The 16,682-nt window shown below is 38.2% G+C and overlaps 1 protein-coding gene across 3 annotated transcripts; it reads left to right on the top strand.

Annotated features, from left to right (window-relative positions):
- The first annotated feature begins 2,086 nt into the window (after positions 1-2,086).
- On the top strand, positions 2,087-8,537 carry dnal4a (dynein, axonemal, light chain 4a). Of its 3 annotated transcripts, none has more exons than XM_083565658.1 (4): positions 2,087-2,195; positions 3,008-3,091; positions 6,722-6,805; positions 7,317-8,537. In XM_083565658.1, the coding sequence occupies exons 2-4, from the start codon at positions 3,020-3,022 to the stop codon at positions 7,479-7,481; spliced, it is 321 nt and encodes a 106-aa protein (XP_083421784.1). In that variant the 5' UTR covers positions 2,087-2,195; positions 3,008-3,019; the 3' UTR covers positions 7,482-8,537. The 3 variants fall into 3 exon arrangements, with proteins under 3 accessions (XP_083421784.1, XP_083421785.1, XP_083421786.1); XM_083565659.1 differs by having other exon boundaries at positions 2,119-2,255; XM_083565660.1 differs by lacking the exon at positions 2,087-2,195 and adding an exon at positions 2,344-2,582.
- Positions 8,538-16,682: the final 8,145 nt, after the last annotated feature.

Here is a 16,682-nt window from a genome sequence, read left to right as displayed (position 1 = left end):
TATACTAATAGGATCATTGTGGATTCAGAACTAATCCCAGGAACCATAAACACAAGGAGGAATTACACCATGGCTAGAAGCCAGGCCATCACTACACTGTGCCCACACACTTACAGCACAATTTAGCACAGCCAAATCACCCCTGGCTTGGTTATTGGGGGAAATAAGAGGAAAACAGAGAAGTCAGCGGAAACCCACACAGGGAAAGAACATAACTTAAGCTGAATGCCACACTGCCCACTGCTATGTTAAAATAATATGTTACAATATACTAATAAGTACAGAAAATGCCATTTTGGAAATATTCAACATCCACAATCATTATACTGTAAGCACATCTGTATTTTATCAATGGATAGTAGGGGTGTAACGGTACACGCATTCGTAATTCGGTACAGGGCATTCGGTTCGGTGCACACGTGTACCGAATCCAATCTGTCTTACTTGTGGAACCTAGTTAAAATCTAAGTTTCACACGGACGTATAAAGTAGCGGACCACAAGTTTATTTAGTCTCTGCCTCGCAATTTGAGAGCATTTTTATTTATTTAAAAACATACAAAACAATGCCAGGGGTATAAAAAAGAAATTAGAGTAAGCACACTGTCACTCCGTACAGGAAATAACATAACATTTATTTTGTGCATGCATAAAAATGCTAAGGAATCAATAGCGCAAGCCGCTAACCATGAAGTGGCTAGCGGTTAATTCTAACGCTAGGGATTCGAGATTTTTTTTTTTTTTACTTTTAATTTCACTGCAAGATGTATCCTGTATGTAACTATGTATGTGACAAATAAAAAAAACTTAAATCTTGAATCCATAGCGCTAGCCATTTCCTGCTTAGCGGCTAGCACTATTGATTCTTTAGCGTTGTATGTCCAGCTTCAAAAATATCTCTTAAAAGGGGAAAATCCTGACAATTCCACATTTCGAGGTAGTGAATGCATGAAGGATGGAAGGAATGAAGACATTTGTTAAAGTCTGCTGAAATAAGCAGAACAGTTAAGTAGATCATATCTTTAGAGAATTTTATATTACATGTAAAACACATATAAATACACATCTGTATTACCCAAATGGGGTCTAACAAAACTTTTTTTAAAAGGAGGGACATGGGGTATATCAGTAGGAGAATACTAAGGATGGTGCCACCAGGAGGGAGGAAAAGAGAAAGGCAAAAGGGGGCGGTTTATGGATGTGGTGAGGGAAGACTTGAAGGTGGTTGGGGTGAAAGAGGCAGATGTACAGGACAGGGGGTATGGAGACAGATGGTCCACTGTGGCGACCCCTAATGGAGCAGCCGAAAGAAGAAGAAGAAGTTTATTTTTAAATACATTTGGGAAAGGGTATTTGACAATATTGATCTCAAACAGTGCTGTTTTCTTTAGATTTCACAGTTGATCTAATATGCAGTGTGAGCAATGGCTGAGCAGAAGTCATATATCTTTACTCTGCCCTTTGCTATCCTTTTAAGGAGGTGATCAATAAAAATAAATGCTTGTGAATCATGTTCTGTGTTGTTCAGTGGAAACTACATTATATGTGGGGGAAAACCTTTGAAAAAAACTAAGGTCCAGCTTCATATCTCTCATTAGAGATCACAGAACAGCTGTATTAGGCAATGAATATATTGCCTTATTTATTAACTACAAATAAGTTATTTTTAGAAAATTCTAACATAAATGAGAGAAACCATGGCAACCTTCATTTCATTATTGAATTTATGTTTGGTATAATAAAAAAAAAAAAAATAAAAAAAAAAAATAAAAAATAAAAAAAAAAAGGTCCCCTGGTGGTCTAGTGGTTAAGATGCAGCGCTCCCACCGCTGCGACCCGGGTTCGATTCCCGGTCAGGGAACCATCCCCAGCCACTCTTAGTGCCGGTCCCAAGCCCGGATAAATTGGGGAGGGTTGCGTTAGGAAGGGCATCCAGCGTAAAACATGTGCCAAATCAAACGTGCGGAGGATCCGCTGTGGCGACCCCTAACGGGAGAAGCCGAAAAGAAACTTATAATAATAAATAAAAAAAAACCAAAATTCAACACACGGCCCTTAATCAAGTTTGCCTTTTGGCTACAGCTTTGTATCTATTATTCCTACAGAGAGTACACCGGAAGTACTACAGTCACGTGGGTTCCCTCCTCCGTGGTTGCTATGGCCGATTTGTTTCCATGTCAACGGTAGCTAAAACAAGTAAGTTTCGACGCAGCGCGCGACCGTGGTCAGTATCGTCTGTCAGACGACGCACGCGAGGTACATTATGAGTTTGTGAAGCTCGTGCGGCGTTTCTTGCTGTGTTTTACTTGTTTGTTAGCTACAAAACCAGCCTGGCTAATACCTGTACGGTTACTATGTTAGCTCGTTAGCATTCAGCCCCAAGCAAAAATTGTTTGCAGACCGTCGGATGGTGACCAGTGTTAACACGCAGCTCCTGAATCTTCCACATGTTCCGATATCCGTATTTTACAGCGACCAAAAACCCGAAATGAACTAGTTTATCAACTGTCTAACTAGTCTCTGTTGTTGTTAGCATAATATACCGACTTTCATTGTTCTGCTCGCGCGCTAGTCATCCAAAAGGTAACTTAGCTAGCTGAGAGTTAAGATACCCGATTGTCTTAGCCATGGCTGTAGAAATGTTTGTAATTATTTCATCTAAATTACATTTTATTTGTAACGTCGTGAATTTTTTGGAATTCCTGGTGATGTAGCCTGTAATGGAATGGAAATGGAGAAAGTCTATCTTTCCCTTGTTGACCTAATTATAAATAATAGGGTATTTATTTTCTATTTTCTGGTGTGTATTTTTATAGTAATATCTTTAAATAAGAAGTTATTGATCAGTATTTTCTTGTCAAACCTCACATCTGTATCAAATCCATTCGTCTTTGAACCTGTTTAGCTTGAAACTGCAAAATATAAAGAAATAATATGTGCAATATGTGAACCTGTTGGCATGCAGATGATCTCACTCACATCATGTCCTGTGCTTGTTTCTTCTCCAGTAAGACATTCAAATGGCGGAAACAGGAGAAAGTAAGAAAGAGGAAGCAGATTACAAGAGACTACACAGCTTTCCTCTCATCAGGGTGTGTATTCAGGTTTTTTCCTGCTTCACACTTTAATCATTCAGTTAGTAGAATGATTTAGGTAGTGTTGATGGTGTGCCATGCAAATAATCAACTGTCAACAGTTGTATTTTGAACTTGCTCACTGATTTTGCATTAGTTTGCTGAAACAAGTCTTATTTAATCTTTGAGTCCTATCTGAATCAATCCACCTCTCAATAATATCATTATGACACCAAGGCTATAGAAACCATCAATAGTATAGAGAAATGCAGTATAACAGAGCGCTGCATCACAGACAGGTACCTCATGAGGTAAGAATGAATGCTATTACTAAAGCAAGAAACCCAGTTAACACAACTCAAAAAGTCTCCTTTCACTGCAGCCAGAGCTGCGCCAAATACAAAGTGGAATCAAAAAGTATCAAGATAGTTTATTTATCTATGTTTCCTTTAAAATAGTCCCCTTGTACAGCAATACAGTGTTCCCAGCATTCATAGCACGGTTCTGGAATATTGAATACGCGTCAAACACCTTTTGCGATTCGCGCTGGATCGCCACATTGGTGTCAAAATGACAACCCATGATCTGGATCTTCATCTTCGGGATGTGGGCGTCCACTGGAGCTAAATCTGGCAAGTAGGGTGGGTGCGGAAGTGAGGTCTTGTGGATTGTTCTTTGATGAGCTTCGACATTTCGACAGTTTTTCAAACCCTGTTTCACCCAAAACACCTTAAACAACTCATTGCAGCATCGCCGTATGTCAAACGTATGTCATGTCAAATGTCTCCAGATTTGCCCAGTTTTTTAGAGTTTCACGTTTGCTTTTTTGTTCTACCATGCTGTCCATGATGAAATCACAGTGGTCAGAATAGCACCAGTTGGCACCAGTCCTGAAACTTTTCGATACCACCATCATCTCAAGTCAAGAGTCAAGAAGCTTTTATTGTCATTCCTACTATACCCAGTGGTACACAGTACACAGTGAAAATGAGACAACGTTCAACCAGAACCCTGGTGCTACACTAAACAACATAGAGCTACAACCAGTCGCGGGCCGTGCATTTGGTACCTGGGCCTTCAGTGGGAACTTACCCGACTTAATCCACCACTATCACGTTGCAATTATAGAAACCATCAATAAAATACAAAAATGCGAAAACGTGAGGCGAATATGAAATCTGATTGGTTAAAAAAAAGAGCTATTTATTAAGGAGACTATGGTACAAATGTCCAGCAGAACAGACTTTTTGCAATCCCTGGGCAGATTAGATTGACATGGCAGCACATAGAGGCGGAAATCTGATTGGACAAAAAAAAATTCTAAAATCCACATACTTGAAGCAATGCAGTCAAGAGAAACACTACGGAATGAAGAGAATAAACTGTTGGGAATAAATTAATACAATTTCATGGAACAAATATTAGAATTTAGGTTGTAAATGAAGGTCAGTGCTTCTAATAGTGTTTAGGCCAGCAGAGAAGGCTTTGCTGGCCCTGACTGACCACCACTGGCTACAACACACAACATAAAGCTACATAAAGTGCATCGAGTGCAACCTAGTACAAACAGTGCAGACAAAAAAACAGTGCAGACAAAAAACAGTGCAGACAGACAACACAAGACAATGTGGGACATTTACTCATAACACAAAATACAAAAATAGCGCCGAACAGTAAACCTACTGTATACTCTGATTATACAGTACTGTGCATGACTATAAGAGACTATGTGTGTGTGTGTGTGAGTTTCAGTTTTGTGTATTGAGGCCCCTGATGGCTTGCGGGGAAAAAGCTGTTGCATAGTTCCGGATGTGAAGGCCCGAATGCCGTCTTTTCTGATGGCAGGAGGGTGAACAGTGTGTGTGTGAGAGGTGTGTGGGGTCGTCCACAATGCTGTAGGCTTTGCGGATGCAGCTTGTGGTGTAAATGTCTATGATAGAGTGGAGAGAGACTCAGATGATCTTCTCAGCTGTCCTCACTATCCTCTGTAGGGTCTCACGATCCGAGACATCGCAGTTCCCAAACCAGGCAGAGATGCAGCTGCTCAAGGTGCTCTCGATAGTCCATCTGTAGAACATAGCAGAAGCATCAGTTTTAAACTCATAAAATGACCCAGGGTTTTATGTCCATTTTTGTGCATTTTTTCTGGCGCCCTGTTGATTCTGAAATCCTCACGGCAGATTCCTTTGGCCCTGGCAACACGTGATGTGATAATTAATATCTGATTGGATAGAAACACTAACATAAACATAAATACACTATTAAAGCAGTCCACTGAGAGAAACTCTATGAAAAAAAGAGAATAGACCATTGGGGATTATGTAATACATATTAATAGCAAAAAAATATATTAAAAAGTAAATCAGTGATTACGATCGTGACGGCAAAAAATAAGTTTTGAGTAAACAGTTTATCTAGAATTGTAGTAGAGAGAAAAGTGTGGAATTGTGCACACACTGCAGATGCAAAAGCAGTGGAACAACACTCCCACACAGAACAGCATGTTACACCTAGTCATGCTGCTTTGTTTCAAGGGAGGTCAAGAGTCCCATCTGTGAGGGACTGATTTTGACACGTATTCATAAGTACAGTAAGTATGTTGTATATGTGGGTATGTATTTTTTTGCAATTCTTTTGCAGTCAATGACCGTCTGAACCTATAGCTCTCACCAGACAATGAGTTTTTTCCCTGGTGATGGCTCTCTACTGCAGCCATCATGAATGAATGCCTATTCTTTGCCTTCAGCAAGTGGTCAGGTCATTGATTTGGCCTTTGCAAAACAATTCAGTACATTGCCTTGTAAAGTTTTAGGCTGGTTTTGAAGTATGCTTCAGGTCATTGTCCATCTGCACGGTGAAGTGCCATCTAATTAGTTATTAATCATTTGGGCAAATTGAATAGTATAATCAGATACTTTAGCTTTATACACTTAAGAATTCATCCTGCTGCTTTTGTCATCAGTCATATAATTTATAAAAACACGACAGCCAGTTTCAGTGGCAGTGCCCCCACCATAAGTCAAGATGGTATGCTTCAGCTCATGAGCAGTTTCTTTCATTCTCCGTACTCACCTCTACCCATCATTCTGGTACAAATAGGCATTTGTTTTATATGGTTATAGGATGTTGTTTCAGAGCTCGCAGCAATTTTTAGACTTCTTTTAGACTTTGAGATCTTCTCTTGATTTGTTGACTTCGAGAGTAATGAACCTTTGTAGGATGTTGTAAACTGAATTCTTTTTATTTACCACATTTGAACTTTTAGGCCTTTTGCTCTTCAGGAGCTCAGCAGTGCATAAGTTTTTGGATTTTGCCACACTAATTCATTTTTTTTCCAGTTAGTTTACAATTGTGATCAATTCCTTGACTAGCAGTCACAGCTCATTGTCGTCATAGTAAAAGTTAACCACAAAACACACATTCCACACAATTATCATGCTTAAAATCAACTCTAGATATTTACTTGTAAGTGAAATCCTGAGGAAATAAAACATTTTGCCATAGAACATTTAAGCAGTTATTTGTCATTTACTTTTGATTTCATTAAAAAGGGTGCACTACATGTAAAAATAGTTTTAATCCCTACACTGTATACGAGATCTGGATGTAAATGGGCTGATATTTTTTTTTACTCTGTTTCTCTTATAGCACACAGACATGCCAGAGGAGATGAGAGTTGAAACCATGGAGCTGTGTGTCACAGCCTGTGAAAAGTTTGCTACTAATAATGAGGTAAGCATGGCCAGGTAAGGGGTGGAGTACTGACTTGGCTCTCAACATGACTCTGTTTCGCAGCCCACGCTCGTAGGAGTGTTGACTGATTCTCAGTCTGTCTGGCCCGGAGTCTAAACACTTACATCATGCCAGACCCTCATAGTGAAGCCATCTGGACTGTTAATGTAGCCTACGCATTTTATGAAAGCTAACATCCATTCTGTAAGCTTTGATAAATTCGGTAATGAGGGTTGATTGACTCAAAGCGATCTAGTAGTCAATTCAGGGTTGCCAAATCTGCTAGAGCAACCCCATATCTCTTTCGAATGAAGCAAAAATCTAACAAAAAAGAGCCTATAAATAGTCTTTTTTAATAAACTGGCTTTCACAGATTCATCAAAAAATTGTTGATTCACTGCATTTGTTTTAGCTCCGCAATGTCAAATACAAAGATTTTAATGTAAAAATCACAAGAATTTAGAGTCGTGTAGTGTTTTTTTACATTATTTCACATTATTGTCTTCCTCAGAGTGCAGCTAAGATGATAAAGGAGTCAATGGATAAGAAGTTTGGGAGTTCCTGGCACGTCGTAATCGGCGAAGGTTTTGGATTTGAAGTGACTCATGAAGTTAAGAATCTGCTGTACATGTTCTTTGGTGGCAGTCTGGCGGTGTGTGTTTGGAAATGCTCCTAGTGCTGATATTTTTCAGCTTATTTCTAATCCATCCACACACTACCTACTTTTATAAATATATACATAACTGCATTTAAAGTACTGTTTGAGCTATGCAGATTTTTTTCTACTTGAACTTTGTGTGCATGTGTGTTTATGTAATAATGTTTGTATGTCTGAAAGAAACCCTGACAGTATAGACCATTTATAGTTCACCTTCTCTACAACTGTATTTTTTTATTTTTTTATTATTTTTTTGCTATTTTCCTTTGAATGGAGTGGATCAAATTGGAGTTCGAGTAGAACTTCTTCTCAGCCTCCACCTCCAGTCTGGACTAATAACTTCTACTAATTGTCTCAGTGATTTATATGGACGGCTAAGTTTGCCAGGAGGATGAAAAATGAATGACACTGGCAGTGAGATTTCTTTTAATGTCTTGTGGACAGATTTCTAGAACGTTCTCTTGGTCCATGTACCACTGCGTAGCACTGCTGTAGTATTTGAACCCAGTGTAATTTTTTTAAAGTTCAGTTTGTAATGTGTAATCATTTCTCGACCTGTAATAATCGCATAATTTCAAAGATACCTTAGAAAACTGTGATTTGCGGTATTGGCATGGAGTGGATCGGCTGGTCTCTTTTATCTCAGGCTTCTGTTTACACTTCTCTGGCCCGGAAATGTACTCCACCCCCCAGCCAGATCAGAGCTGCTCAGGTCTGCCCCCATTTCATGCCTTAGGAGGCAGCAGAGGGCTCTAAAAATTACAACCTGCTCCTTTAAGAACACGTGTGGTGATGTGTGTGAGAGATGTCGTCTTTATGTACCTTCACATCAGACACCTTTCTAAAATTACAAATTGATCATATTAAGTAATACCTCTTACTTTTCCCAATCGTTTAACCCTTCCATGCAAGCCGTTTCAAAGAGCTTCCTCTGTATTATATTGACAGTTTTTTTTTTTCCCACCTTTGTCTCACTGTTTTCTTTACTAAACCAGCGTTTCTATGAAGTGTGTCCTGTTGGTTTACTTGAATACAAGTGTAAATCTTTTTAAATAAAACAAAACTGTCAATAGATGTTTTTTGTTTCATCATATTGTTTTAAAATATGAAGGCTAAACACTTTTACAACTTTTCTAGAAGTCGTCTTGAGGATACTTAGATGATGATAAGATCTAACTGCTGAATAGATATTTTATCACTTTCTCTGATGAATAGTAGGAATGGAAGATTTGTATGGGGTTTTTTTTAGTCCATTTTGTTTTAATTGTAAATATGCCTATTCTTGGGTTTTGAATTTAGTTACATACAATATATGGCTACAGATTTGTGGACACCTGACCATCATGCCAATATGTGGTTCTTCCCCACACTGTTGCAAACACAATTCTATGTCTTTTGTATGCTGTAGAATTATAATTTCCCTTTACTGGAACTAAAAGATCCAGCATGTTTCAGCATGTCATTACCCATGTGCACAAATTGAGCTCTATGAAGACGTCAAGGTTCGAGTGAAAAATCTCAAGTGTCCAGCACAGAATCCTGACCTCCACCACACTGAACACCTTTATGTTTGTACTGGAATAGTTGTATAGTTAAAGTCTTTATTTATTATTTTATTATTTATATTATATATTTATGGTTTTATAAGTGTTAGCACCAGCACACCATTAAAAATTACTTGTACATGCAACCCATGATACTTTGCAATAAAGATGATTCTTATTTTTCAAGTTTTTACTCCCAGCATCAGTGCCTGAAAGTACATTTAAAATCTAGCCAGTAATAAATCGGAATTGTGTTATTCTGAAAGCTTGGATTTTCAAACCCTTGTCTATACAAGTGTACCTCAAATTACATTTATTTCCCATGGTCCCATTGATGCATTTTCTAACAGCAGCTCTCACAGTAAGTCTACCTATAAGGCAAATGTCAGGCTTATATCAATGCACTTAATAACATTGTTTTTTTTTTTTAAGATTTAATAATAGAATTTGAAAGTGTCACAACTTTCTTAAAACCCTAAAGGTCATTTTTACTCAATGATACCTTAAGATGCACTGTTTTGTCCTATTTAATTAAACCAATTCTATTATGTAATGTGCATACTGTATATGTAACTAAACTAATTTAGTTCTTTAATTTAGAGTAATTGATCGATTCAGAAATAATTGATGTTACTTCTTTTCATATAACGGAACACGTGTAGCTGTGTGGAAGAATAATGCTTTTACAAAGTCAGATTACTGCCAATGTGTGCAAACTGGGAAAATAATATGGGCATGATTTTTGTTTTGAAAAAATCATCCCTGAAAAATGTGGGTACTATATCAACTACTACTGTTGTTGTTTTTTTTGTTTTTTTTAAGAAGATTCACAGGTGCTTTGTGGTTTCTTATTAAATAACACCTGAAACTATTCAGCTATGTCAAGTACTTGAATATTAGGGCAGGGAAAAATAAAACCCTTGGCAGGCATTTGCTCCTTTTTTAGCAGAGGTACATATTTACATAGTGCTATGTAGGCAAAATCCAATGCTTGTAATGTGCAGTCTGAATGTCCTGTTGTTGATGATCTGCTATTAGGGAGTGTTTTTCTTTGTTGTTTTTTTTGCTCTAAACTCTATTAGCTAAAAGCTTTACATCTGTGTGTATTTAAGCACTGTCATTTTATCTCTCCTGACACACTATTCTCTCCATCTCTCTCAGCAGCAGCCACGCATTGATTTTACATTCATCTCAACCAAGAAAAACTCCTTAAAAATTCCTTTACCATTTAGACATTTGTGTTTATTTCCCTTCCAGGCATCTTAACACCATTCTATTTTAGAATCTGAGATGATCTCTGAAGAAGCGTGACTGATCTCACAATATCCAGTACTGCTCCGGGTTTGTGCACAGATTGGTGCTCACCAGGAGAATTTGCCTATCACACTGCTTCTCTGTGCACAATGGAACCAGACCAATGGAATGAGGGTCGTGTGGGTGACAAGACTGGGAGGAGAAATCAGCAGGAAAAGGATTAAAAGTCATGTAACTAGTATTAAGGAAGGAGAGCAGCTTTTCATAAGCCATCAACATATGGTATTCCATTTTTATCCCAGTTCTGCTGGTATAATGTGGTAATGACAAATAGTCTGGTCACGAGCATTCGAAAAGATTTGTACATTTAAAAGGATTGTCTAGTAGTTCTTTATGTAATTACATTGTTGTACTGTATCTATTAGATTTTTCTGCAGATGCTGTTTTTTTTACTGAGAAGTTAACATATATAATCAATTACAATTGGACAATTACAGTTAACAGTCCCAATGGAAGGGACAAAAAGGGGTTGTTGACATGTTAGGATAAGGTATATGTGATAAACATCTTCCCTCTAACAGTTGAAACAACTACATACATTTTCATGTCTTCCACTGCAAATACCATTACAAACCATTAGAAACCCTTTTAAAAGCATATTGGCATCTGGATATCGATCGATCGATCATTCATTCATTCATTCATTCATTCATTCATTCATTCATTCATTCATCCCAATGGGAAATTTACAGCTTCTAGCAGTATCCAAAAACATAGGCAATAAGGCATGCAATAAATACTACAAAATAACGCCCAACCCCCCTATTTGGGGAAGGAATGACTTCCACAGTCCATCAGTGGAGCACAACACAGCAACCTTTTACTGATGCTGCTCCTCTGCCTGGAGATGATGCTGTGGATGCAGCAAATTGTCCGCAATTGACAGGAGCCTGCTCAGCATCCATCTCTCTGCCACTGATGTCAGGCTGTCCAGCTCCGAGCCCACAACCGAGCCCACCTTCCTCACCAGCTTGTCCAAACGTAAGGCGTCCTTCTTCTTGATGCTGCCTCAGCACAACGTAGGGGTTTCAGCCGTGGTATTGCCAAGCTATTACCCTTGGGGCCTCTGAGCAAAGCCTTAACCCTCTGTGCTCCAACATTGCTGATGCTGTGCCCTGACCACAACTTTCTAACATTTGGTGCAAAATACAATATATTGCCACAAAAATAAGAAAATATGATTGGTTTTATTAAGTTGATAAACCATTGACATATTATTTTTCCTTTATTGTCACTCTTTCCTTGTATTTAAGAATCCATAAAACAAACTGTGCACCTTATGTACTAATACACAGTGCCATGCTAGGCATTTTAAATGCAACAGAAAAGCATTCGTCCTATTGATGAGGGATCTTTAAACCTAGGGGGGAGGGCAAATATTGCTCACTTGGGGTGAAAGGGAGGCTTCTCTTCCTGTCGATTGTAATGACTCTGAGCTCATGTATGCAGTAAGGGATGATACTGTTTCAAAAACTGGTTTATTTTGTCTGTTTTTCTCAAATAAACAACATGCTCTTCAGCCCCCCCCCCTTTTTTTTTTTTAAAGAAAGCATCGATTTGATTGATTGGTAAGCCTTTTTTTCCTGACAAAGTATTTAATGTAGGGCTCTAATACTTTTCCTCTTTTTTTGCATATGTAGCACTGGTACTCCCATTTCGAAAAAACAAACAGAGAGCTACCAAAAATTCTGAAGTACCCACTAAAGCCTTTGAAGCACCTTTATACTGTATATCACACTCTGTCTGCTCTATGAGCACCATGGAGTGAAGCCAAAGAGATGAAGTGTTACAAATGTGGTTTAGTTACCTGATATTATTAGTTGGTAGCAATTAGTTGTTTAATATAGTATCTAAGAGCCATCATACCAGTTTCCCACCATGTTTCAACCAACATTTCAGTTTAACACATGCAATGCATTTTACTCAATTAGTGTAGCTGCTCCATGTGTGTGTGTGCGTGCCTGCGTGTGTGTGTGTGGTGTGTGTGTGTGTGTGTGTGTGTGTGTGTGTGTGTGTGTGTGTGTGTGTGTGTGTGTGTGTGTGTGAGTGTGTGTGTGTGTGTGCATGATTGTGTGCACGAGTATGTACATAAACCTGTCACTGACTGCAGAAATAACCTTTGTCCCTGCAGCATAATTGGAATTACAAAATAATATAGTGGGTGCCAGTTTCTTTTTTTGGTTGTTCTTGCAGGAATAATGCTTTAATGCTGTGGTGTTCTCTGGTCTGTTTTGTGCAATGGTCCTCATTCAGCACAGTATGAATGATCCCTCTCTAAAGTCATTTGCATGTGCACAACACAGCCTAGTGCTTTAAATTAATAATTCAATATACTGCATTACAATGGAAGTGACCAGAGTGAATTGTGTCCAAAACACTGTGCTACTGCACTGAATATTTGTATAATATGAATGTCACTATTTGTTTTATAGACGCAGGCAGCAGGTATTAAGGTATAATAGTAAATTCCACTTCCCTTCCTCCTGTTAGTTCCTCTCAGAGTTCATAGCAGGGGCACATGACTGTACAAAGTTGGGCTAGGAGATCAAAAATAATGGCAAAAAAATAATTTGAGAAGCTATAAAAACTTGACTTATGTTATATAAGCTGGTATCTAGTGATTTATTAAAGTAACCGTATAAAAGCCTGACAGCATACACGGTTTTAGTCATAGCCAGGTTTCATGTAAAATCTCTAGGTCAACAAAATTTCTAAAACAGTCCAAAAACCTACCTAAAAACTTAACAGGTAGCAGTGTAGGGACGATAAGATTGGGGTTATATGATCATATTTTCTTGACCTTGTGAGAACTCTGGCTACTGTATTCTGGACTCACTGTAGCTTGTTTATTAATGATGCAGGACATCCACCTAGTAATGCATTACAATAGTCTATTCTGGAGGTCATGAACGCATGGACGAGCTTCTCTGCATCAGATATAGACAACATGTTTTTTTAGCTTAGCAACATTTCTAAGGTGGAAGAAGGCTGTTTTTGTAACATGGTTAATATGATTCTTAAAAGACAAGTTGCTGTCTAAAATAACTCCCAGGTCTTTTACTGTTAAACTAGTAGTTACAGAACATCCGTCTAAATGCAGGATTTAAATTAAGTATTTTATTAAGATTACTATTTGTTGAATGACTAAAATACAAACTCTGGACACATAAAAAGGAACCACTTTACCCATTGATCATGCAGATGCAGGCCATGAACTTCATTTACTGTTCCCATTAAACATCAGAATGGGAAAGTGGGAATTGTGATCTCAGGGTCAGATGGAGTTTAAAGCAGTGGTTGACAGTAACGAAGTAAATGTAATTTGCTACTGTACTTTGCTACATTACTGTAGCTTTTTCTGACTCCAACTCTACACCCCTGGTCTTATTTGCATGATTATTTTGAAGTAGTTGAAAAAAAATTTTTGGGCTTATGATCATTTTAATAGACATCAATTAGTGTTTGACTAATTATTATCATTCTATTAATAGATTGTGTGCTAAGAGTTACATTAGAATTTGAAGAATTATACTAAAAACATCCAGTGTGTAGCAGTTCTGCTAGCTGGAATTAGATGTAAAAAGGTGAAAGGAGAACGACCAGACTGTTTTAAGCTGGTAGAAACACTATGGAAATTTAAATACCTACTCTTTAAAATTTAGCTAAACAGAAAAGCACTTGCTTTTCACATCTATGTGAATGCACAACACAAGTGACCTTGAAGCTGATGGTCTACAACAGCAGAGTAACATATCATATTCCACTCTAGTCAGCCAAGAACTGGAATCTGAGCCTAAAGTGGGCACGGGCTCACCGGAACTGGACAGTTTGGAAAACAGCCAGGTGATGAATCAGTGTCCAGTGTAGCCTCAGATTCCTGAGGGGACACCAGAGAATGTTAATAAACATGAGTGAATGTGTGTCACCAGTGTAGCTAGTGCCAAATGTATGTGTTACAACTGAATACACTTTACCAAATACGTAATATAGTATAATACACTTAGGTTAGCTCAAATAGCTAATAAGGGGCACAAAAGGACTCCTTTGGCTTCTCTGTGCATGTTTGATCCAGAGATCACAATCAGAAAAAAAAGTAGAAATGTTTAGTACAGACAAAAATGACCAGCATAAAAAGAAGGTAGCGTACACAGAGCTTTGTTCAGATTCAGATTTAAACTAATGTACACGCTGCCATCTGGTGCAGAAAAACAGTTATGCAGTGAGGCTTTCTTTCTAATATTCTCTCTCTACCTGAAACCTCAGTATGTAACAGATCTCTAATTGACTCTAGTTGTTAATATTTAGGTGATACTTGAGCTGGTCAGTGGTGGGCACCTTCACACCTGGACTTTTCTCTTAATTGTGAACTGTGGCATGTGCAGGACTTTCTTTTTGTAGGCAACTAAAAGATATCTTCTGGAATAGCAGTGTGGGTGTAGTGTAATGCCAGCACTGTGCTTTTTTTGCACACAATGAATCCCATTTCAAAATGTGCCTCTGAGTCCAGTGTGGGTAATGGCATCGAGCCATGTCTTATCCCAGTGGTGTCAACCTCAATCATAGAGGGGGCCAAATGCTGGGTCTGAGTCGAGGCCAAACACTGTTAATGTTTAATGAACAACAAAACTGACAGAATAAATTGTGAAAATAAAACAGTACATAAATGTAGTACATCCTGCTCTTATGCACATTTACCTGAGCAGGATGCTTGACATCGTTTCTTGGCTGTAAGTTCATTAATGTTTGGGTTTAGGTTCTGTGCTGAGGCAACTCTTAGGTTAGAGTGAATATGTCATCAGTGAGACGCCTCCTGCATGTGCTTTTGATCATCTTCAGAACAAAAATAAGTTTCGCTCACATATATGTACTTCCAAACATGCAGAGGGTGCACAAGACTGTTTAAAAGATAATATACAATATGATATGCAATAGACAATATTTTATGAACAATATATATATACCGTAATTTCCGGACTATAAAGCGCACCCATATATAAGCCGCACCCACTGAATTTTACAAATATTTTTATTTTAAACATAAATAAGCCGCACCTGTCTATACATGTGTGCAAGACGAAGATTATGTCCTTATTATTTTCTGATGCTCTTTCTAAGTTTCTTTGACTAACCCGTAACGCTGTTGCCAACAAAAATAAAAAAGATCGAGTTTTGGAAACCTGTCTGTGCTTATATGATTTCTGTTATAACTGGAGTTACCAAGCTCTCCCTTTACCCAGACTCAACGCGCTACAACGGCTTGTATCTAAACAGTAGCCTACCAAGAAAGTTATTGTTCACTGTCTTCCTCCTTCCTTTCACAACTATTTCTCTTAGGAGTTTATCTTGGCATGTGGTTTTGCCATAGGGGTACTACGCCTCCTCCTGCCCTTAATATGCAAGGGGGCTATTCTGGAACAAGTCACTGCTTATAATTACTTGGGCATCTGGTTGGAAAACTCACTTTCTTTCTCTATCCACATATCAAAGCTGCAATCTAAGGTCAAAGCCAAGCTTGGTTTCTTTTACAGAAACCGCTCTTCCTTCACCACTTCTGCCAAACTTATTCTTATTCAAATGACCATTCTACCCATGTTAGATTATGGAGACACTATTTATAGGGTTGCTTGCAAGTCCACCCTGTCAAAACTTGATGCTCTTTACCATTCTGCTATCAGGTTTGCCACAAATGCTTCTTTCAACACACCACTGTGCACACCACTGTGCTTTATATTCATCTGTTAACTGGCCCTCCCTTCACAATCGCCGTAAAGTTCACTGGTTCACCTTCATTTATAAGACCCTTCTCGGCCACTCACCTCCTTACTTAGGTCACTTGCTGCAGTCACATATAACACCCGGTCCTCACTTCATTTTCAATTAAGCATTCCTAAAATCAACTCTGCGTTTGGTTTTGCATCTTTTCAATCTGCTGCCGTTCGCGACTGGAATGCTTTGCAAAATACCCTCAAACTGGATAAATTCATTCCAATTTCATCTTTTAAAAATATTATATCATATTTGTTCACGGACATATGCAGTTGCTTCTCTACATAATTTTGTTTTAAAATGTATTTATGTAATTGTTAACCTGTATGTATTTTTTATGTTTTGTATTTATTTTAATCCTACTTCCCTTTCCCTAAGTGGTTATTCCACTTGTCAGGCCGCCATTGTAAATATGAACCTGTTCTTAATGACTTGCCTGTAAAAATAAAGGTTAAACAAATCTTTTGGCATCTCCCGATGCCGTGTAGCTCAGAACACGTTAGGTGCATTTTTTCGTTTCCGTTCGGAAATTTCATTGGTCTAATGTTATGTTGCTCAGTTTTTTGGCTTGAAGTTTGTGAAACCGGGAAAAAAC

This window comes from Silurus aristotelis, assembly GCF_946808225.1.
Source record: "Silurus aristotelis genome assembly, chromosome: 17".
Taxonomy (NCBI): Eukaryota; Metazoa; Chordata; class Actinopteri; order Siluriformes; family Siluridae; genus Silurus; species Silurus aristotelis.
This window is presented reverse-complemented; position numbering and strand designations above follow the sequence as displayed.